At 52.9% G+C, this 23,959-nt stretch overlaps 2 protein-coding genes across 2 annotated transcripts in view; one reads left to right on the forward strand and one right to left on the reverse strand.

Moving 5' to 3' along the window:
- Positions 1–183: 183 nt before the first annotated feature.
- On the reverse strand, positions 184–2,766 carry TPRG1L (tumor protein p63 regulated 1 like). The gene is made up of 5 exons (XM_080358931.1): positions 2,534–2,766; positions 2,366–2,457; positions 1,474–1,650; positions 1,138–1,291; positions 184–379 (listed from the first exon to the last, which is right to left on the reverse strand). Exons 1-5 carry the CDS (start codon positions 2,738–2,740, stop codon positions 185–187), a joined length of 825 nt encoding a protein of 274 aa, XP_080215057.1. The 5' UTR covers positions 2,741–2,766; the 3' UTR covers position 184.
- Positions 2,767–5,738: 2,972 nt separating this feature from the next.
- The window catches only part of MEGF6 (multiple EGF like domains 6), a gene marked incomplete at both ends in the record, with an annotated part of 62,705 nt that continues 44,484 nt past the window's right edge, over positions 5,739–23,959 (forward strand). The window contains 4 exons of the mRNA XM_080358751.1: positions 5,739–5,824; positions 7,404–7,505; positions 10,040–10,149; positions 16,028–16,132. Of these exons, the coding sequence (XP_080214877.1) occupies positions 5,739–5,824; positions 7,404–7,505; positions 10,040–10,149; positions 16,028–16,132 (403 nt within the window). The remainder of the gene's footprint in view (positions 5,825–7,403; positions 7,506–10,039; positions 10,150–16,027; positions 16,133–23,959) is intronic.

The raw sequence follows: 23,959 nt of genomic DNA on the forward strand, positions 1-23,959 counted from the left end.
AGGAATGACACCAGCTGGTGTGCTCAGCTGACCGGGGGCTGCGCTTTCCCGGAACACCCGGACCCGCTGGTTCTGCACCTCCCGCCTCCTCCCCTTGGATCACAGCCCCCTCTGCCGCACAGCGTCCCCTCCCCAGAAGGGCCCCTCAGATCCCCTTCCCCTGAAAAAACGAGACGCAATGAATTTAAAATCCAATTTTGCCTCTTGTCATGGAGTAGCCGAGCTTGGCCTCGTTGTTGATGAAGGACATCAGTCCCACGTAGGTCTCGATGAGCAGCGGGCGCTCCAGCAGCAGCACGCCGCCGGCCCTCCCCGGCGCCGCGCACTCCTTGTGGGCTTTCTTCACCGCCTGGATGAGCTGCGTTTTAAAGTTCTCCAGCTGAAAGAAAAGAATCGCCTTGATGTTCTCCCATTGTTTTCAAAATCGTCAAGCAAAACAGCTGCTGATGTTGAGTTGTGGAGGATTAACACTAAAGCTGTAGCTGTTATGGATCTTGCATGCCATGATAAGCTTTACATTCTGACATTTAACCTTAACAACACAGTAATTTCATACCAGGACACTATTTCTGTGTAGCTTAAAGATGAGCTAGGTGCAGAAAGACCAATTTTCTCTGTTTCTGGCTGTACTTCTGCCCTCATCACTGATGTGTTGAACTTAAACTGACAGTTAACTATTTCTAAGGAAACTTTGATAGCAAAGCACCTACTGCAACAAAATCTGGGCGCTACCTAAGCGGAGGTTTACAGTTGGCAATTAAACTGCTCAGTTAGCTGGCAGTCCTGGAGTTAAGCTCAGCCCCCAGCCTGGCAGGTGAGCAAGAGCAGGAATAGCACCAAGATCCATATTCTTTGGGGTTTTACAGGACTCTGCACTTTTTGCAAGTTTCAGCTTCCTCCTGTATGAGCCGCTTATGGGTGTTCGGCCAAAGCCGAGAGCTGGGCCGCCCTGCCAGGCAGAACTTGGAGAACGGGGGAATGCGGCTTACAGCTCTAAGTTCTGTCTCTTTGCTTTAACTGCTGCTATTTGATTTAACTGCTCTGGCTTTTCAAAACATTCCAAGTTGTGTCCAGCCTGTGAGATGAACCAGCCCATGAGATGAACCAGCCCTCCAGGACAGGACGTGACGTCCGTACCAGGCAGAGGGACGCGATCTTCTCGTCGGCGTCTGCCATGGGGTGCTCGGTGAAGGTGACGTACGGGATGTTTGTGGACCACGGGTTCCATCTGTTGATGAAGGAGGCGCGACTTTGCTTGTCCCACTGAATTCGAATTCCAAAACCTTCTCGCCTGATACAGGAGACAGCAGAATTCAAGGCAAGTTTAATTAGAAATGTACTGTCTGAGAACGACCTGCTTAAAACTGGAAGCTCAAATGTAAGTTTAATAATAAGTTTTTCCTGTAGAACAGTAACAGAAGAAGCCAGCCCCTGAAATACACACAGGTACATTCCTACAAGGTGTCAACTTACTTGTTCAGAGATTTTGGTGGGAACTCGAACTCGCCGACCGAGATGGTGTCGACGGCGGCGAGCGTGATGCGGGTGACGTGCTGGCACTGCAGGCTCAGGAAGTTGTACTTGCAGATGAGGAGGGACCGGTCCGTGATGAGGACCAGACGCTCCTTCTCGTTGTTCCAGTGGTCAATTCTGGTAGAGAACAGCGGTGACCTTTAGCCGTCGCGATCACTGCTTAGAAACACTTAATCGCTTGACCCATACAAGAGTCACAGAGCAGAACAAACTGAAGTCTCGGTAATGTTGTGTTTTCCATTTTGACCTTTGAATCACTAAGTTTGATAAGAGTTTGAATATCCCAACACAGGATAATATTAAGAAAATCAAAACAAGTCTGAAGATCTTGAGCTCTAGTGCTGCCTCCTGTTATATGAGAATAAATGATACTTAGTGGGGCAGACAAGTCTCTGACAACAGTAAGTGTTTAATACCATGTTGTTAGCGTGTTGCCACGTTTCCTGAATTATCTGCATTTGTGCGTGTTCAGGGGAGATAAATAGTTCTCTTTAGCTGTGTGGTCTGGCAGTGTTTTCCTCTGTAAGGTTTACTGCCCGCGTGGATTCTGTATTGCACTGCGCTCTAGAGTGAGTTAATTTGCCATCTTTCACCTAAACCCTTCATTGGGCTGGATCATGAGGAGCGATGCGGCCCCAGCCCACTTCGGGGTGTCGATGCCCGTTTTGCAAGCGTTCGTATTTACAGGACTCCAATAGAACACACGCTGTGGAACGCGCCGTTTCAAAACGCCCGCGGGAGCTGCGGCCCCGGCCCTGCCCGCTCTGTCTGTCCGTGCGGGGCGCGTCTGTCCGTGCCGGAGCAGCATCCTCGCCCCCCCGCCGGTACTTACTCGGTGAGCAGCCAGACGCTCTGCACCCCCCCGTCCTCGGCCGGCAGCACCACGGCGCGGATCTCGTTCACCGCCTGCTCGATGGTGCCGGGCTGCGGGGAAAGGGAGCGGGTTACGGGGGTGTGCGGGGTCCCCCCTCCCGCCCCCCGGCCCCCGGCCCGGCCGTACCCGGAACACGAAGTACTCGCGGAGGCGGCCGGCGCGGTTGGCGGTGCGGACGCTCAGCGGCCGCAGCTGCTGCCGGGGCGGCTCGGGGGAGGCGGCGGCGGGCGGGGCGGGCGGCTCGGCCTCCCCCGGCACCAGCATCGCCGCCGCCGCGGGGCTGCCGGGGCTGCCGGCCGGGCCGCCCTCCTCCGCGTCCCGGAGCTGCAGCATCGCGGCGGGGCCCGGCCGCTCGGCGCCTTCCGGGGCGGGGCGGACGGTGACCCCGGCGGCAGAGCCCGCCCGCCCCGCCCCGGGAGGCGGCTCCGGCGCCGCTGGGCACGCGTGGGGAACGGTGGTGGAGCGGAGCCCGGGGCGGCGCACGCGTGCGGAACGGTGGCCGAGCGGAGCTCGGGGCGGCCCACGCGTGGGGAACGGTGGCCGAGCGGAGCTCGGGGCGGCCCACGCGTGCGGAACGGTGGCCGAGCGGAGCCCGGGGCGGCCCACGCGTGGGGAACGGTGTCCGAGCGGAGCCCGGGACGGCGCACGCGTGGGGAACGGTGGCCGAGCGGAGCTCGGGGCGGCCCACGCGTGGCCCCGGGGACACGAGCCGTTGGTTCGCGGCAGCGCTGCCCCCTCCGCGGCTGCCGGGGGCGGCGGGACCGGCCCCGCTCGGTTCCCGGGGGCGGGTGCGGCCGCTCTGCCGCGTGTGCCCGGGCTCAGGCAGAGCCGACGAGCCGCCCTGTCCGGAGCCCGATGCGCCCCCGGAGCGGCGGCAGCTGCGGGTCCGCAGAGCCTGGTCAGAGCCGCTTTGGAGCAGGTCTTGGGCAGACGTACAAATTCCGCCCGGTCAGAGTTCCCCGGTGTGCACGGGAGGATGATGGGGTGAGGCAGAACAAGGGGCACAACTGCGGGTTTAAGCCCTAGAGCCCCCGCTGCATTCAGCATACTTGATAGCAAAGATTAAATAATGCTAGGGAATGAATGGCAAGTTAATATTTATATTTCTGCGGTCTCTGGCATTGTTGCAGATGTTATCATCACTATTTATGGAACCGTATTATATCTTTGACCGCTTTCCAGGGCTGTTTTACCCGAAGCCAGAGGATGATATCTTCTGGAAATGGTACCAAATTGAAAACATACTAAATGACTTCGCAGACAGTGTTGGATTTCAGATATCCATCTCTCATGTGCTCCGTGAATTCTCCGCCGTGCTCTCTGCAGCCCTGTTGAAGCGAGAAGCCTCATGGCTTTCTTTAGAGTGGCTTAGAGCAGAATTGCAGGGCTGGTTTGTGCTCGGGGAGTTATCGCGCTGTGCTCAAAGTGCAGATTTTTCCATCAGAGCTGCTCTTCTCTCTGCAGGCAGCCCCGGGTTGGCCGCAGTGGCGATGTGACAGTGACAGTGTCCCTGTGCCACAGCCGGGAGGTGACAGTGACAGTGTCCCTGTGCCACAGCCAGACCAGCCTGCACCCTCAGTAAGTTGCGTGCTGCCTGCCTGGTGTCAGGGCTGGCACCTGAGACCCCGTTTGGGAGCTGTAGCTGGGCCAGGATGAATCCCTGTCCCAGGATGCTGAGCCGTGTCCTGGAGAGGGAGCCACACTCCTGGATGTGTTGTGTCCTGGATCTCTCCCTCATCATAAAGCATCTTTATGTAGTTGCCTTTCTTCTCTAGGAAGACTGAAAGATGTTTTCCCATCTGCTAGGCTTGGCAGATACTTTACTTCTAAGTGGAGTCCTTAGCCCTTCTTACCTGCTCTTCTCTGACCTTGAGGATTTATGCGGCTGCTGTTAAGGTGTACAAAGCAGCTGCCTCAGTTTCTTCCAAGAGCTACCAAGTTTTGGGCATGGCTCACTGGTGACTTTAGTCTTGATGTAATGGTTGTCCTTAAGTGGCCAAATATGTGCATGGTGTGGGCACTGAAACCCCCTGAACCTTGTCCTATTCCTGCCCCAGGAACCGATATTTGCCGCGCTGGGTGCCCTGGGCTGTGCGCAGCAGCTGCTCCAGCTCCTCCTCGCGTCTGCCAGCAGGTTCTGGGGGCAGGACCGTCACCCAGGGTCAGCAGAACCCTCATCAACGCCTCTTTGTGTGCTGTTTGCCCCTGCAGTGAGGAGTTTGGTGGGAAAAGGTGGATGGCAATTTAACCTTGTTCCCCAGCTCTCTCTTTGCCCAGGGGATTCCCCGCCAGCCCAGGGACGGGTTCCTGGCAGCGCTGGAGCGGCCGAGCGCAGGTTGGATACACATCCCTGTGCGCTTTACGTGCGCAGCGGAGTTTCCTTGGGAAGCGATCGGTCTTGTTATCTGTTAGAGCGCACAGGAAAGATTAAATCTCTCTGGGATATTTTTAGAGCTGCTGGGAAAGAGGTTTTGGGTGGCGTGCGCGGAGTTGGCCTGGGGTAGTGCAAAAGAGCTGCCTTTGGAGAAACAAACCTGCGTGTTTCTGCTACTGTTCCGCAGGGTTTCCCCCTCCTCTCCTCGGGGCTGGACACAGCTGGTGGGAGGGATTTCTGAGTGTCAGCAAGAACAGAACCCAGAGAGCATGTGAGGAGAAGACGCTAGACCTGGGGAGGTAGGAGGGAGGTTCTGCTGCTCCTGGAGCGCGGGGAGGCTGCTCGGGGCGTGTGCCGGAGTCGCTGAGGAAGAGGAGGGCGAGGGGCTGCGGCGGGACTGCGGCTGCCGCTCTGCCGCGGGCTCCAGGGCCCCTCTGCCTGCTTTGGGGCGAGCCCTTGGGGTTGCATCTTTTTGGGGTGCAACCTTTTGCCTTTCCTGTCCTGAGGGCTGATTTTTGCATTGCCTGGTGAAGTGGGTCGCGACTCCAGCTCAGCTAAAGCCACATGGGGCTTCATTGCTGGACAGAACCCAGGTCTTGTGAGCCACCGGCTCTGTGGCCTTTGTCAAGAAACAAATGCCAGACGGAAAAGTCGCTTCAGTACATTTCACTACGAGCAAATGAGCGTAAGAAGCCGGGTTTGGTTTAGGAAATACCCAGCGACAATCCGCACTATAATCATTTCCCGCGGACTGAAGAAACTTTGCTGAACTGAACCCACATGGGAGGAAGCATCCAGGAGTGAGAAATCCGCTCTGCTGGCAGAGGAGTCCCCTGTGCTCCGATAGCATCGTGCTCGGCCGGACACCGGTGTGTGGGGACAGGAGGTGGCCGGTGCCCTGGGGACTGCAGGACCGGGGTGCTCGGGACCCCAGCGCTGGGCAGAGGGGCTGTGGCCATGGGGCTCCGTGCGGCCGCGCTGTCCTTCATCCTCGCACTGCGAATATCCGCTCTGGCTTCTGGCAGCAAACTGCAGCCTCACATGTAAGTAGCAAGAAAAGAGAAGCAGAGGGGGTTTGTAGGGCAGGGAACTGTGAAGCAGGAGCTAAATACAGTGCTTTAAAACCAAAGGCAAAGGGAGGAGCAGGGAGGGAGGGCTGGTCTGTGGTTCTTTACCGAGTACCAGCTATCCATAAAGGTGAATGGAAATCTGCAAATCTGGACAGGCTTTGCTTGTAGGAGGTAACTCGCTGATTTTAGCTGAAATGTTGCTGTTGCTTTTGCACAAGAGGTGGTGGTTGTGTAAATAGCTTGACCATTCTTCACAGACCTGCTCTTCTTATTGCACCTCATGTATCTCTTTCTTACTGCATATTTCTGTGCCCCTTTTGCTGTTGCAGCACGTAGTCTGTTCTTTTTAATTAAATTTTACACTTACAGTTTGGTGTTAATCATTTGGCTTCTTTGGAAAACTTCCTTGCAAATTTGGCCTCGTGCCAGAAGATGATCTCTGAGTGCAGGGGATTGTTCTAATTCTCTTTGTAAATGAAGCCAGTGTTGCATGGCGTGCTGACTCCAGGCTGCTCTCCCTCGTGGCTTTAACTCTCTGCTTGAAGGGGGGACCTTTTCAGCAGAGAAAGGTCTGGCAGGAAGATGCTTTTCTCCCGATGTCAGAGATTTTGTGCTCCCGCCTCGACGAGGACTTGTAGAATTTCTTGGATGAGCCACTAGAGATGAGACTGAGATGAGATTGAGATGAGATTGAGATGAGATGAGATGAGATGAGTGCCAAAGTGTCAGAGAAAAGAAAACGCCGGTGCCTGGGAAGTGCTGCGCTTCCCGCAGGCACAGCTGCCCGGCACAGCCCCACTGCTTGGCGCACAAGAACCTCGCTTTGCCACAATAAACTGCACCAAACCGCTGCCGCCAGCCTTGCTCGTGCAGCTGCTGCGGTGCAGCCAGCCCGGCGGTGGTGCTGAGAGCAGAGCAGGTCTGTGCAGTGTTGTGCCGCTGTGTGCACAGAGCTCAAGCGCGGCTCTGGCAGCACCGGTAGCGCTGGGGCTGGTTGTGTGCGGGGCTCTGCAGCCAACCAGCCTGACAGTGGGCACGTGTGGGGTGACGAGAGGAGCTTTGGGGGCTGAGGGGGCAGGGGACACCCCCTGAACCCATGAACCCCGTAGGCACTGCCAGCCTTGCTGCCAGAGCCGTGCCGGTGAACACCCCGGCGCAGCCGCGTGCCAACTGCAACCGCTGCAACCGCTGCAACCGCTGCAACCGCTGCGCTTCACCGCGGCCAAGCTCTTTAGTTTAACTTCTGTTACAGAAAGTATCTTTGTGAAAACTCTCGGTCCCTTTCGAGGAGCTGGAAGCACCGATTTAATTAAACGAGGAGGCAAATACTGTATATTGCACAAGACCTTCCTGCTCTTTCAGTGAGGAGATGAAGTTGCCCTTGGCCGGTGCCCGTTGAAGCGGTCTGAGCACGTTTCTCTGGGCAGACCCACGTCCATCCCTGTTTCTCTGCAGGCCGAATGTGTGCGCGGTGCGGGAGCTGGTGGCGCTGGGGCAGCAGCAGCCGTGTGCTTGTTCCTCTGTTTGTCTCTGTTTCTCTGTTTCCGTGCAGGCCGAACGTGTGCGCGGTGCGGGAGCTGGCGGTGCTGGGCCAGCGGCAGCCGTGTGTCCGCGCCGTGCCCCGCGGCGCCGCGCTCTGGCAGCAGCGCACCAGGTACGTCCTTCCCGGAGCTCCCGCGGCTCCCGCGTGGTGACTTCGGGCTCCTGCTCACCGCTCTGTGCCTGCCAAGGGCAGAGCTCTGAGCCTGCGATTTAGCTGCAAAGAATAGAGTTACTTTATTAGGTGTTTTTCTAGGAGATGATGAGAGATTTGTACACCCTGTGTGCATCCAGCTGGAGGGGTTTCTGACCCTACCTGCCATCCTTGTGCCACTAAGAGTTTTTAAGCCGCTAAGGAATTCCCGAAGATACATTGCTTTTGTTCTGAAGCAACTTTGTTGTGTGGTTAGCTGTTCCCCGTCTTCTGGCGATGTAGTACATCTGTTTCCTGTGATCATGCCGTGTTAATGAAATGACTTAATCGCCTCACGTGCATTATTCCTGCATCTTTAGATGTCTCGGCTTCAAAGCAGAGACTTGTCGGTGCCCCTGCAAAGTCTGACGGAGCTGCAGGCAGGCCTGGGGCCAGGGGAGCTCCGTTGTGCCTGGGCTAATAAAAAAGCCCCAAGGTGGCCAACAGAAGTTGCAGTATCCCCCGAGTCACCTGCTGGTCTTTCCTGGGAGCCGGGAGGTCCGGCAGGTAGGGGGTGAGGAAGGAGGGATGTGGACACGTGCAACGGTGCGAATAATGAGCTTTCCATAGGCACACAGCAGCCAAACTGCAGGGTCCGGTCTCCTGCGCTCGCCTGCTTTTCCAGCCGCATTGGGCACTTACAGCCTTTACAAAATCGTAATGGTCCGAGTAGTTTCAAAGGAGCATCTTGGACTAGAAGCAGCTTTTAAGTCTTGACTTCAGGAATTCCTCCTAACCTGTAATTGCCAGTAATTATCTTGGTGATGATATCTGTGCAGCAGTAATAAAGGAGCAAACAGAGTCCGTCTTTTGACGGTGTTTTAAGAGGGGACTTTGAAATGATAGGTGGGTGCCCTGTCTGCTGCTGCTTCAAAGGCTGGGAATGCTCAGACCCAGCTGTCCCGTTCGTTCTTCAACATGTGTTTTTGACATTGTAAATCAAGGAACCCAAATGAAAGAACTCCTTGTCCTAAAGCTGTGGGTTCGCTCCGGTTGGGAAACGTTCCCAAATTAGGTGACAACAGACGGTGGCTCCGTCAGCCCTCAGCGAGGAAACCTGGAGCGATGACAGTGCTGTCCCCCAGCAGGGGAAGTGCATTTTCCAGCTGTGGGACACGGCAGGATTTTTAAGCCTGGGTTCCATTAGTTCTGGCTCATTTGACATTTTCTGTGCCAGGGACTCCTTAAAACACAAAACAAAACAGAAGCAGTGAAGATAAAGTATCTCCTGTGTGGTTCTTTCCAGTCTGCAGCATCCAGATATCCACAGGCAGCCGGGGCTGTCCAAATATTTGCATCTCCTTGAGCAGCCCTTGGGCTGACGCCGGGGTCTGAAGAGTCCGGCAGAGCCCGTGACGGGCTGAGTTGGTGGGGCAGAGAGGAGGCCGGGGCAGGATGAGCTCTCCTGTGTTCATTCCCAGGCAGGCTGAGCTCTCCTGCGTTCCCGTTTCTTGGAACCCTTTTCCCCGTTGCCGAGCCCGTGTGGCAGATGGAGGAGGCCGCTCGCTGCCGTGCACTCGTCTGCTTTGGGATGGGAAGGACGGTGTCTCCCAGAACGGCCCGTGCGGGGAGTCCCGCCCCGCACCCGTCGCATCCTCCCGTGCCCCCCAGGACCCCCAAACCCCCGCTCTGTGCGCCAGAGCCCGGGCTGGGCGCTGGGGGCTCTGGACAGCGAGGGGATGCAGATGGATCCGCTGGCTGCGCTGCTGCCCGAGCCACCGAAAATTGCTTTCTCAGCTGCTTCTGCAGCACAAGCGTTTCCTTCGGCATTTGTTAACAGCTCGTGCAAAAAAAAATGGTATCTGCTTTTATTCTTCTCAGCTGTGCTTCCATATGCTGGTTGGCACAGAGGAGCAGCCCAGGGTTCCCTTCGGGGGAATCAGTGGTTCACTGTTGTTTAAGGGTTTTTTTGTGGACAGATTCAGACAAAATCAAACAACGAGACTGAGTTAGGATAAATATTTTCGGCGGACATGTACAACACATCTGCTGTGCCAGATATTTGTTGTTGTTTGTCTGATTTGCTTTGGTGAAGTAGTTTCATGTTCTGCCAAAGGAGCTGTTTAAAAATCGGCTTAAAAAGTTTGATCCGTGTTGCAATTTTCACGTACACACGGCACCAAATTTCCGGGAAAAAAGTGTCGCTTTTCTTTATCAATGCTTCAGATCAGCCCCCGCGCTGCCCGGCGCGTCCTGGGAGGGGGAAAAGCACCAAGGTGCTGTGAGGACCTGGACGCTCCAGTCTCTCGTGTTTCCGATTAAAGTAAGTTAAGACGTATTTTCTCAGCATCAGCGCTCATTGCTAGACCAGGTGGAAAAAAATGTCAGCACATTTGAGAACCGAATTCCTCATTTTATTTACATCCATAATTAAAGCTACAACGACAATTCTTCCCCGTTTCCCCATTCTGCAGGAGTTAACGTTGCGGGGGGTGTCTGGCTTTGCTGTGTTTCAGAACCATGTACCACACGGGCTACAGGCTGGTGTACACCATGAAGTACCAGACCACGTACCGCTGCTGCCCGGGCTGGGCCCAGCGCGCCGGGGACGCCGGCTGCCTGCACCGTAAGTACCGCGCTCTTCGTGACCTTCTTCCTTCGGCGCTGTTGGTACTTTATTTTGGCTGAGGGAGCCCATTTCAAGTCCTCTGCCTGCAGCAAATACTATAAAATTATCTTTAAAAAGAACTAGGGGATTTTGTTGTTTGCTTCTGGGTTTTTATATATATACATACGTATATTTATTGCAACGGTGTGTCAGAAGGATCTTCCTCCGGCTCCCTCCACAGCCAGAGGGTGAGCGTTTGGGTCCAGGGCTGCTGGGGCGCAGCGGGGGATGTCGCAGCACGAGCCTCCAGCCGTGGCGCTCGGAAGGTTGGGCTGGAGCCCAGAAGCGGCGGCTTTCCTGCCCTCGCTCGCTCCGGCCGGGTTCCCTGCCCAGCAGGCGCGGGGTGTCCTGTTCCCGGCTGTGCATTCAGAGCTGCACGTGAGCCAGGCGAGGGATGTGCGGATATTGGTGCACAGGGTGATCGAATGCATGACCGCAGGAGGCAGAGGCAGCGCGATCCCCTGGCCCCGTGTTCCCACCTCCCCTCCAGCCTGGGGGGGCAGATGCTGCAGCTCCCGGCTCCTTCCCCAAAGCGCAGCGGCCGCATCCAGCTGGGGAAATATTTAACTTTAAACTTTGCTTTTGAGATGTTGAGAGCAAAGTAAAATCTCCTCTTGAATCAAACAAAGGTTCATCTGAGCGTATGCGTAGCAATAAAGGTCATGGTCCAGGCAGACTCAAACGCATGCCCTGTGATGTATTACTGATTCTTTGCCTAGTTGTGTGATGGAGCTCTGATCCTCTCTGAATTAGAGTTGGAGGTGCACTCCTGCCCTCGCCACCGAAAAGCAGCTTTTGTTTTAAGGAGCAGGCGGGTGAACCAACAAAACATTTGGGCTCTGACCCGCCTTGCCACCAGGGAATGAGAGCGAGCCGTGTCCAACGCTGCTGCAAAGGCCATTTTGATTGTAACTGACCTACAGTATGGAAAAACATCTCCCACAGCTGGTCAGCTTTAGTTGTGTGAAGAGGCCGTGGATACCTTCCTTGCGCTTTGATGCTTGAAGCAAAGCTTTAAAAAAAAGGTGTGTCTAGCCAGCCAATCCTTATTCTTCCTATTCCAAAGGCTGCAGCGCAGGAGAGCAGCCCCGCCGCGCTGGAGGCAGTGCCGTGGGTGCCCGATGACCCGCGGCCGGCGAGCAGATAACGACCTCGGGTGAACTCAGAAAAGCGCGCTCTGAAATGGTTTTTCCTGCTGAGGAAGTGAGTAATTCCATCCAGGAAGGAAGCGGAGGGAAGGAAGCAGAGCTGCCCAGGGCACGCTCCAAAGCCGTCCCCCGCGGAGGAGGGTGCTGACCCTCGCCCGCTGCTCCGGGACAGCTGCCCTGCGGCCAGACCAGAGGGAGCTCCGGGTTTCTGGGAGACAAAATACTTGGACTCTCCCTATTAATTTCAAATTGCTGCTGATGTGACGGAGAAGCCGTCGGTGTTTATTTTCTTGTCATGCATCGCATCCGTCAGTAGTTCCTGTTGCTCTCTTTTAAATGGGTCCTGTTAATATGTTTTCTGCATATTATTCCCAAGAGTAGGGAAGCTTGTATGCAGTTTGCAGCTGGAGTATAAGCTGAAGAACAGGTTACAAAGTCCTTGCTTTTCCCTCGCTTCCATCCGTTAAGCTTTGTGTTTCAAAGCAAGGGTGACCCGACCAGCCAGACGGTGCTTTAGCCGGAGGGACAGGGGTGCAACCCGAGGCAGCAACGCAGCGCGCCCCGGGCTGAGCAGCTGGACCAGCGGGGCGTGCAGCTCCGGGCGCGGGGCTCCGGACACCCTGTGTGTTTTTGGCATGGCATCGGGCTCCTGCCCGGCCCCGTTACTGACAGCTTGACTTTCAGACTGACCTTCTCCATTTCAAGTGGCCTGTGAGATGCTACTTAAATTCCGCAGGGGTTCAGTAATGCACTTCAAGCCCTTGCTGATTAGGACGAGGGGTCTACGTGTCTGGTAATTTCTGTGGTCTCGGCTTTCAGCTCGAGATGTTGAAAAGCCGAGTCCCACCAAGCCTGCAGCTCTTGGTGTGCTTGGCAGGAAAGGTGCGGGGTTAACAATCCGGTTCCGCTGCTGGGCCGGCTGTGCTCTGTGCATCACCGCCGGGCTCCCGGAGCTCCTGGCTTTGCCAGCTGAAAGGCTTTGCTGAACTTCTGAACCTTTTGCCTGAGATCGAGCCCAGGACTGGTTAAATGTCTCACGTACCGACCTTGTCCACGCAGGGTGGCTGTGGTGCACTTCGGTGAGCCCGCACGTTGCTGTTCTCCATTACTCTTCCTTTTAAATCAGCCTCTTGTCTCTGAATTTCCAAGAATCTTGCCTTGCCAAATCCTCACAAAAGGCATTTTCTGGCCTTTCAAACAGGAGAAGGTGACACTTTCTGTAATTTACCCTTTCTTTCCTGTTTCCCAGAACAGCGTAATTTCCCTTTTCCCAAATTTAATTTCATTAGAACCACGTCACCCTGAATTAGGGGCTCGTTTGCAGAAGGAGCCGCGGGCCCCTCAGCCCCCTGGGCTGGGAAGTAGGTTATTGTGGTTTCCAGGCGGTGTGTGCCAGCCCCGAGCACAGAGCGGGGGATTGTCCGGGTCACTCCGACACCTGGGCCGCGGCCAAGAATAACACCCGCATCTCCTAATCCCCGATTTGTGTCGCTGCAATTGCTTCTAATATTTTCCATTGTTGTGCTCTGGGTCTCCCTGAGCTGCCCGAGGGCTGCGCGCCGCCGGCAGACCGGGCACCATGCGCCAGGCTGGGCTTTACTGGGACCCTGCCTAAACTTTTTAGGTGATTAAGGTGAAGGGATTGGGGAAAACCAAACCACTCTGCGGTTTGGCCACACGGTCAATTCTGTCTAATGAGGTTGAGGCCTGAAGGAATGGTGAGAAACAGAAGACAGACCAGAGCGAGCAAAAACTTGAGGCTGCAGCCCTCGAAAGCCTTGGGGCAGCTGGATGAAACGCTGGGTGTGGGGGCTCCCGCTGCCTTGTTGTGCGGGAGGACGCGACGGGGACGCGTTTGCGCTCGCATGGGGCGGCGTGTCCCCAGTTCCAGAACCGCAGCAGCAGCCGCCAGCCTGCAACCGATGGGGGCCACCGCGGTCCCCAAGGGTACGTGGCTATGAAAAGCGACTAAAGCGTTAGATGAGAAGATAACTGGCTTTTTGAAGCAACATTTCATCGCTGTTTCATTAGTTTGGGTAGATGGGTATTTGGACTTCAATGCTACCTTTGTATTACTAAATAATCTCTTTTTTTGGAGGGGGGGGTTTGAAAAATCATCAGGTCCTTAAAAGAGAGAACACGGAAACTCGAGCGTTTCAGGTCTAGTGCGTCTGAGGTGCAAAGTTTGGGGAGCTGTGGGTGAGGAGGAGACTTGGACCGAGCTGGAGGTGGGTCAGACGGGGGCTGGCGCGGCTGCGAGGGGCCCTGTGCCCACACCAGGGCCGTCTGGTGCTCGTGCGGTACAAGCGATGGAGCAAACATCCTTCAGGTGGGTACGCAGCTTTGTCTCGCAGACACGTGTGCTTTGACAGCAAGCGTGCACATTTGCAGAATGTCATATTCACCTTCCCAAAGCCGCCTTCATCGCCAGGGCTTTGACTTTCACGGAGCCCCAACACAAAGAGCTGGTTTGCATCTCTCCAAACTAGTTTGCAAATTTCTGTGCACAAAATGTCCTGCCAACGTGCCCCCAAAACGCAAACACCTCCTTGCACTGTTTCCATCTGCGATTCCTTTTTCTCAGGAATACACAATTGGTGTTTTGAGTAGGCACATACCATTTTGTGCCAAGTATTTTGGAGCCATTTTTTGAAGCCTGCACGGGGTGCCTTTCCTCTTCAATTATAATGACACAAAATGAAATGTGTAATCACAGGCCTGCTTTTTCTGTTACTAATTAGTTACAGCTTTAGCTGGAATAGGGGGAGAAACCGGGGGCTCCCAGCTTGCAGATAGGAGGGAAGAGTTACAGACAGAGAGCGTGCGGAAACCTCAGCCCAGTGGACGCTGATATGATTGTTTTCAGGTGGTCCTGTATCATATGTAGCTTGGCAATTTAATCACATATTATAATTATATTATTCTGGAAGGTGCTTTTCTTGATGATGAAGCAATGCTGTGTGTATGTGTGCTGTACTGGCAGAGCCGGCTGCACCAAACTGGGACCAGTTCAACCCTGGCTCTGGAGCGGGGTCGCTAACCGGGACCAGCTCACACAAAGCAGCAACTCCGCTGCCCCGCGTGTGCCTTGGGGCTGGAATAACCCCCAGCGCTCCTGCGCAGGAGAAAATCATTGCGCTCACTGAAGCCAAAGAGAAACCTCATCTGGCAGAGGAGCCGTGGCCCCTTGTTGACGGTACAGGTCGACGTTCCGCTCGTGGTGCTGGCGAGCGCCGCGGTCGCGGCCGTGCAGGCAGCAGCCGCCACACCATCCGCCGTAAATCGCAGCGTGAGCTGCTCTTGGCTCCGGCGCCTCTGTCTGCTCTCCCGCCTCCTGGGCTCTTTCTAGTAAATCTGCGCTTCTGAGCCAGCAGGTTTGGGTTGCCAGGTCTGCCTCGTGTAACTTCAGCTACTTGAAATAATTATGTTCTCTGGATCTGTCAGCTGGATCAATAGGACACGAGGGTCCCCGTCGCAGGTGACTGTGACACAGTTGGCAGCGTGTTCCTCCCAGGACAAATAAGCTGTGACACGTCGGTCCCCGTGGCTGCTCTTGGCTCAGCGCTGTCCCCGGTCCGTCCCTGAGCAGCTCATCAATGGGAACTGCTGGACCAGGTACTGCCAGGACATCTCTTGCACCACGGGGACACGTGGAGCTTTCTTTGCTCCCATTATCTGATTTCCCATGGCTTTTTCTGAACTGTATTCCCACCCAATCCCACTGTTCTTGGATTTTGTTAGAGTTTGTTCAATGAACATGAAAAGGGAGAGAAAAAGAGGAGGTGCAGGAAAAAGAATGAAAGAGAGAAGTTGGCTGGCAGCACAGCTGTGTCCAGAGCAGTGAACAGAGAGAAAATGTCATGGTCTGATCTTCAAGTAGACTTAAAGAGGGAGACAGGCACTTGTTCTGCATCCTTACGCCTTGACAAAGCACAGCACACATGACAGCATCACTCATTAACAGGAGTGCTCCTTCGGAGATGAGCATCTTCTACCGGGGAACTTGAACATTGCCTGCATTTCGTGCTTTATGAGAAATACGCCTTGCACTGCAAAAAACATCCTGATTTGTGCGTTTCTTCGGATGATTCGGAAAGGTGGATTTCAGCAGCCTAATTGAGCGTTCCGGGGCTCCGTGTGCATTTCACACTCGGCTGGGTGAGGACAGAGGACGGGGCTGCTGGCGCTCCGGCCCGTTTAGCTCCGTTTCATCGCGGTCCGTGCGGAGCCGCGCTGGGGCGGCCGCGCTGGGGTTTGTTCCTGAAAATGCCTCCAGTTCCAAGATAAATAACCCCTCTTTGTTCCCACAAGGTCTGGCGCGACCTGCGTGAGGCGTTTTCTGGCCGTTTCACCCACTTGTCGGCTGGAAAAGCGTCATTTCATCAGCAACCCCGCAGCTCTGCTGATGTTTTCCTGTGAATTCTCACTTAGCTGCACTTTAAGCAAAACCCTTAGACATTGCCTAAGGTATTTTACTTCCTATCCTAAACTTTGAGAGATTTGGTTCAGTGTTTAAGTATTGCATTACCAACCAAAAGAGAGTCACCTCTCAGAAATAATTCAACAGTATTTTTATGCCTATTCAAGTTTGCTACAGGTTGTGTGAACTTCACCAGTGAAGGGGTATTTATTGGTGGCCGTGTGACTCTGATGTGACCCGGGAATGATTCTGTCCCTGCTCCCCACAGCTGCCTGCACTTATGGGCTTTGCTTCAATGGTGGGAACTGCGCGGAGGGGTCCTCGAAGCTCTGCCATTGCTCCCCTGGGTTCCAAGGGCCTCGCTGTCAGTACGGTAAGCACTCTTTTCAGGTCCTTCCTTTAATTCGGAGTTGGAAATGGAGAGGATAAAGAGCGAGAGATGCTCCATTTGTTGTTTTTTTTTTTTTTTATCGTAGCCATTGTTTTATCTGCAAAACTCCAATAATCTCCTCTCTACTTTCTTTGGCCACCTAGTGTTTGTGGAACTTGGATGTTTGGAAAGGAAATGCTTATCGTGACTTGCTGCGAAGCACAGCTCCGTACTGTACAATAGCCTTTATTCCTGCTGCCGCTGGCCCGGGGCTTGGCTGCAATCAGAGGAGGAAGCTGATTAAAGTTGGGTCGAACAAAGAGACCCGGGGGGCGGCCGGGGGAGCGGGGCTGCCGCAGCACGGGCACACAGCTCGGCCCCGCCGCTGCGTCCCTTACATCTTCGGCCAGCCTTTATTTTGAGGCTGCTAAGCTTTATTTAATTAACTTCCGTGCAATATACAAGCTCTCTCCTGAAGGTTATTGGGTTTCCTGTGTTTGGTGATCCAGAGATGGTCAGATTTGGTAAGGTGATACTCTATAGCAAACGGCTGCGAAAAGCTGGGATGGTTCTTCATGCCACGTGTGCGGCAAGAGAAAATGTGCCTTGTGCTGCGTGCGGCTGCGTTTTGAAGGATCAGCCAGACCAAATCTTTGGCTTTGCGCTAAGGAGAGGTCAGCGGCAAGCAAGCAGGGCCCGTGCTTAGTGTCTGCTTTTGCAAGGCCAGCTGAAATGGCTTTGTCACCACTTCAGGAGACCATTATCGTCTCTTTCTTTTATAGCACTGCCCTCATTTACACAAGCATTTGATGTTCCCTCAGTGTTGTTTGATTGACTAATGACCCTATTACTCCTGCTAATCTCTTGGAGCTGTTCAGAAGCCTTGGGTGTGTTGGGGCACCGGCAGAGCGGTGGGAGAGACGGGTTTGCTGCAGCCTTTGGGCTGGAGGTGATTTTCAAAGGCTAATGCAGGACTGCAAAGGCCTCGAAGGTGTAGAAGTCAAAACAGGAAAGGTTTAGTCTTTGGAAGCAAAAGAAAGCACCTTGTAGTGCTTCTTGGATCCAGGAGCCAGATGCTTCCTCTGGGGATGCAGAGACGTCCCCCGTGGCGTGACCGTGCGCTGGGACTTGCTTGGACTCGAGTGACATCCCTGGTCTGAGGGGACCCCGGTACTGGCTCAGAGTGACAGCAGCAAGATATTGTATTCATTGTTTCGTGGGTTTACGGTTCACAAGGCTGATTTAAAATCAGTTTGGGGGATTAAATAGCAGCAATTGTTCTTCAGCTGTCAGTCGATTGGAGAGAATCCACTGTTAATAATAGCCGGGCTAAATTAAGCAGAGCACTTCTCCTCCAACAGCCAAGAAGTCCGAATAGTTCTATTTACAAACAGCCTCCTGGTTCCAAGGTTTGTGCTGGGGAGGGGAGCCCAAGCACAGAGGAGGTTCCTGTGGCTCTGCACTGTTACCCTGCAGCTCCAGGGCATCGCCGTGCAGCTCTGCACCGTTACCATGCAGCTCCACAGCATCGCTGTGTGGCTCTGCACCGTTACCCTGCAGCTCCACGGCATCGCTGTGCGGCTCTGCACTGTTACTCTGCAGCTCCACAGCATCGCTGTGTGGCTCTGCATCATCGCCCTGCAGCTCCACAGCATCGCCGTGCAGCTCTGCATCATTACCCTGCAGCTCCACGGCATCACTATGTGGCTCTGCATCATCACCCTGTAGCATCGCCGTATGGCTCCATGGCATCACCGTGCAGCTCAGCATCATTGCCCTGCGACTCTGCCATTGGGACTGTCTTGCTGTTTGGCTCGGGAAGGCAGCGGAACAAGGGCGGCTTGTGCAGAGCTCTGCTCCGTCCTGCGCTATCTGCTTGTCCATCAGCCAAGCGTTAGGTATTTAATAGCTGGCAACCAGGTAGCGCCGAACTCTTTGAAAAAGTTAGCGAGAGGAAACAAGCCAAAGCTATGTAGGGGTTATTCAGTTAAAGAAAAAAACCTCTTTTGTGAAGTGAGTTTTGAAGAAAAGAGACAATGTGCTGGCGCTGAGGGAACAGCTGAGGCTGTACCCGCGAAACGCGGCTCCTGGCGCGTCCCTCGCGCGGTGCCCGGGGCCCCCGCGGCCATCGCGGCTCCCTGGCACGGCCCCGCTTTTACAGATCTGGACGTAAATGCAGAGCAATTGATGAATAAATTCACATGATTTCAGTTTCTAAAGGTTAACTGGAATACAGCAAACAGCCTTTTGGACGCGCACTATCACGGTTAACGTTGTGCAGCTTCATCGATGAGCGATGGAGCGTACCATGGGCAAAAGTATTACTGACACGTTTGTTTAAGGGAACGTGATAGGAGTGAAAAAGAGCTGCGAGTTTAAGAGACTAAAATCTTAGGGGCTTTAGTGAGTTTGAAATACAGCTTGCTTTGTTTTTTTCAAGCTTTTCTTGGGTTGAAGGATTTTGTTATCATTTAAAAGACGTGATTATATTGGGTGTAAGAAAATGCATGGCATGAAATGCTTTAGATGAGTTGTAGCCTTCTGCTTAGGTATTGGCAAATAAATGAAAGCGGAATCCTGTTGGTGACATTGCACTGTGAAATTTTCATATAGATCTTTACTGCTCCTCAAGGGGTAAGAAAAGCTTGGAATGAAGTGGCTTATTGTGCCACCTGGAGAAGACCAAACCTGCACTTTGTTTGCAGGGATTTGTAGCTCGGGCCAAGTCATGCGGAGTGCTGGACGCCATCCTCAAAGCCATGCGCCCTTCCCCTTTAGCCAGGATTGAAACTCCTCCGCACCTCCCGTGACCTCCTGCTTAATTATTGCGGTGCCGGTGCCGTGGTGGAGTGTCAGCCCCGCTCTAGTCTCCCGGCGAGGATCCCTGCGAGCGTTCGCAGCCGGCTGTGACCGATTAAACAGGGTTGTGTCCGCAGAACCTCAGCGACTCGCCGAGTTGAGCTGGGGCTCCGCAGAGCTTTACGTCTTGGAGAGCTGTGTAGCCGACCCTGAGCATTTTCTTCTCGTAAACCATCTGCTGAAAGTCAGACTGTGAGCACGGAGGTGAGTCAAGGGATATTTTTATAGGAGAACAGATTATTTTCCAAGCAATGAAAACATACTCCAGTCTAAAAATGGACCACTGGGATCCCATCGTGTGATTGGAAATAAGAAGAATTTGATATGTGAATGCCAAGTAGACTGAATTAATGCTGAATCCTTGGACCATTACTGGAGAGGAGGAACCATCCCAAGCTCACAACCGCTCACCCAACTGGCTGGTTTCTTGGAAGGAGAAGGACGATGACAAAGCCGCAGCCGGTCTGGTCTGCGCAGAGGAGCCGTTCCTGCCCCAGATGTTCCTGTGCCCTTTGTGTCATGGAAGAGAAACGACAGAGAAATGCCCCATGATCTTCCCTTGTTTTCTGGGGGTCTGGTGAAAGCCAGCGGGGTGGGGATCCCCACTGGCCTGGGCACGAGGGAGCAGGTTCCCGCGCAGTGGGTGGCTTAGCGCATGCCATGGGGAGGGAAGACCGAAGCAGAGAGATGAGCATTGCTGCAAACCTTCCTGGAACTTGTAGAATTAATTTATGCTTATATACATAGTACGGTCTGTAATAAATCGTCAGTATGTTACGCTTTCAATTTCTGGGTTTGGAAAGGTTGGAGAAAACATATTTCTATTAATTATGTGCTGGCTTCTCCAAGGCATCTTTTCAAAGCAGTGTTCCCTGGCACCTGGTAACACCTTTTAACCAGCTCCTTGTCTCCACCTCAGTCACAGGTTTTCCTTTAATTTTTGCTTCGTTGGTTGCGTTGCTGTCTGTTTCCTCTCCTTTGCCATATGGTTTCAGTGCTGCTGTACAATTTGTGTAATAACGCAAGAAACAAACATACGTTGAGATTCCAGTCATTACTAACGCTTTTTTCCCCTGGGAAGATGCCTGGATGATTCCTGCTCCAGAAGTTTAATTAGTGAGGGGTTTGTGAGAGAGGGAGGACACCTTCTGTGTCTCCTCGATCCAAGTTCAAGTGCTTGTGCATTCCTGCCGTGCAGTGCAGCTTTTGACCGGGGCTGAAGTTCCCTGTTCTGTGCAGCCTTCAGCCAAACCAAGTTGTCTGATAGCGGAGGAGAAGGAAAATCTCCCTCTGACAACCCCCACAAGCACATCAAGCAAAGGAGTTTGTTATAGTCGCTTTTTACTGCCAGGTATGTTACAAAACTCACATGAAAAATGAAAACGGGAATCCTCCTCCCGCGACTGCGGCACCAGGTTCAAAGTACAAGTTCAAGGGAGTTTGCGGCTCTCGTGGCTGCAGTGCTGCGCTTGTGCTCGCTGATGGCAGCCGTGTTCTGGTTTAACGTTCATAATTTACTGCTCATATATGTGTGTGCTGGTGTGTGAACACGGGGCCCCCTCGGCAGGAGGGCACAGGCAGCCCCGCTTCCCCAATCCCAGCCCGGCTTCATTTTATAGGACTTTCTTTCCTGTGGTTCAGCCTTCACACACAGGCACGTGCTGTGTATGGCCGTGCCGACGGTTCTGCTGTCCATAATTCAGTGTTCATGGGGCCTCCGTAACCCCTTTACGTTCCCGTTGGCTGCAGGGACACCTGCTAGACCCCCAGTCCCTGTAAACCAGCCAAAAAAACTGTTTTGGAGGCCAACAGGTGTTTCTAGTTTGCCGTGAGTGCCTATTAACCGTCTGTCTTCCCGCCTCCCCAGCCAAATTAAAGCAGGGTTGGATCTGGAAAGGCTGGACCCTGGAGCTGCTCGCTGGGGTCGTGCGCTTGTGTTTGACTTTCCATTTATTCCGGAACGTCAGCCGGCATGCGGCAGCTTCAGGACGTGGTCGTTGCTGTTGGCTTCGTGCCACCAACAGGCTGGCGGCCGGGCTGGCCCATCACCCGTGGCCATCGGGAGTTTTGCGTGGTTTTGATGTTTATCACCCTACTAAGCGCATCCTCCTTTCTCAGATGCTTTTCAGCCTCGCAAAGAAATCTTGTAGATGGCAGAGACTTACAAATTCCATCACTGGTTGGAGGGGACCGTGCTGCAGCCGGGCTGTGCTGACACGTGAGCGCTGACAACGAAGAAGCAGAATAGCCCGTGTCTGTGGATTAAAACAGGGAGTATTTCTTTTTAGAGATTTAAGTGGCTGGCTTAAAGGCTGCACAGATCATTGCCAGGGTCCGGAGCAGCTCTTGGCTCCTCTCGCCAGGAGCTGTTTGCAGTCAGTGCTAATGGAAGTCACTCATTCATGGTCCTCATCTGATCCCCGGAGATCGAAGGGCCCAAGTACACAGTCCTGGGTGCGAAGCGCAAGCGACCAGTCGGATGCCGCTTCGTTGGCTGGTTTGATACAGTGTGCGGTGGATAAAGGGGGTGGGTGGCTCTTAAGCTGTTCAAGAGAATCCAGGGAATATTGTTCCTTTCCTCAGCGTAGCCCTGGGTTTCATGAGGCATCTTGGGTTCCAGGACAGCAGATGCTGAGATAATGGATGCCAGATGGATGTCATTAGGGGATACCTCTTTTTACCAGCTGCAAGTCGTCCATCACTTCCTCTGCTGTACATTTCCATCAGGAGAAGCTTGGATTCCCACAATTTACTGATATCGCAGATGTTATCAGGCTTCTCTTAAACTGATAAGTAATGGCGTTGTAGAGCCCAAACCCATCACATGTGGAAAAGCCAAGTGATGTATTTTGATTTCTATTTGTTCAGGAGCTCAGTTATGATTCACCCTGATAAACCTGCCTGGAAAATTATATTCTGCATTTAACTTGTAAGACGAATCCCTAGAAAACTCCAAGGATTTAAGTGAAAGGATGCCAGAGATGTTTTTGTGCTTATGTGAGAACAAGACATGGCTTTTCACTTTACGGCCTCTGGTGTAACAGAATACGCTCTTTAAAAATGCACATTTTCATTAAGAAGATAACATCAAGCCATGCAAACAGTATGAACGCAGAATGCATCGTGGCATATTTAGGGATAAATTCATTATGAAAATATTCATACGCAGGCTTTTAATCAGAAGAAATCTGAGGTTTATGTGATGTTTCGTATGCGGTGATTGATACATGTCCGTAGTACACTTATTTATTTCTGTGAATATGCCATTTTCTAAGTGTTTTGAAATTCATTCCTTGGTGCAGTGGAGAGCCGCAGGAGATAAGGAGAAGGGAAGCGTTGGGCCGTGTCTGTGCCGCCATCCCCGTTCCGCGGCGCCTTCCTCGTGCCGCGCGTCGCGTTTGGCCTGCTTTGGGGTGACAGCAGAGGGCGGCGAGGCGAGGAACGTGTCGGGGAAACAGAGGTAGGAAGTGGCTTTTGGGAAGCAGCACATCAGCTAATTCTTCTGGTTTGAAATGATTTAGGCATCATCCCCCTCCGCTGCGGTCTGGGAAACTGCCCCGAATTGCACCGCAGAATACTTCTAGCAAATAAATACATTTCTGCCTTCCTTTTCCCAGTTGCTCAGGATCTCACCTCATTAATAGTGAGGATTTTGGAATGTCAGCCATTCGGAGTATCTGGCTCCCCGAGCTCTACAATAGGTCTCTGTGGCAGGCTGAGCTGGCTCCGCATGGAGCGCTGCCTTCTCTAATTCTGATCATCTGCACAGTGCTGGGAGCAAACGGCTTGAACTTCAACCACTGCTGCTTCGGGACGGCCAATTTCAAGTTTTAAACATACATTTGTGGGGTTTGCTTTGTTTGGTTTTGTTTTTTTCACTTGTGAATGTAACAAGTAGCGATGACCCTTTCATTGGAGACAAAAGGACGTGTGTATGGATGTCGTCTGTGGCTTGGCAGTAAACTTGCTGAGGACGACATAAAACGTGCTCATTAGATGTTCTTTAAACAGCATTGCTTTTTGTTTTCAGAAGCATTGTGGTGTTTCATCCCACCATTAATTGCCTAATACCAATTATGGCATAAACAGGCCACTTGCTATTAGAACTTTTTTGGTTTATTTTTCGGAGTTTTTACTCTCGATACCTGTTATGTCTGTGGGAACATGAGTGGCTTTTGTAGTGAAATATAACAAACAAGATCCATAATCGATAGTTTTACATAGACCATCCTGTACTATAAATGTTACTGCAGCTCTTGAGAACTTTACAAAATGCTCCCCCTTGAGTGCTTTGTAGCATTGAACTTAATTATACGGTGACAAAGAGACTGGGAGGAGATGATTTTCCCAGGGACTTCCCAGTTCTTTAGAATAGGACACGTACTGCCCGTCGCACACTGAGAAATTATTGTTGAGTTATTAGATATTAAGCTTCCGTTGGATATTTCTGTCTGTATTCTGTTTATGGATTAATTTGCATTATTTGTACTTGTGCACAATAACATCTTAAAGATAACCATCAAACACGTTTTCAGGACAGCACTGTGGGACAGCACGTGGTTCTGCTTTGTTGATAAGCAAAGGGCGTTATGTCGTTCGCATTGTTAGGAGCAGACAGGTTTGTGGCTGTTATATCAGACTGTATCCTCCTTCTTGTGGGGAAAGACCAAATCCAATATCCAAAAATGTACAAAACCCCTCAGGTTGTTACAGGTATCTGTTAGGACGCTTCTCTTTTGAATTTTCCGGTGACTCTGGGCATGGTGTGTGTGATGACACCCGGAACTTTGCTGAATATAGGTGCATCTGGTTCATTAACAGGAGGTGTTTTTCTTGAAGCGCACTCGACCTCACTCATTTTGCACCACTCTTGTGAACGGGTGTATTTCACCACTGTCCGCAGAGGCGAAAAGGAATTGTCGCTTGTGGATGGAGTACTATAGATCACTGATAGTTGTGTTGAAGTCAATG

The sequence above is a fragment of the Nesoenas mayeri genome, assembly GCF_963082525.1.
Source record: "Nesoenas mayeri genome assembly, chromosome: 24".
NCBI lineage: Eukaryota > Metazoa > Chordata > Aves > Columbiformes > Columbidae > Nesoenas > Nesoenas mayeri.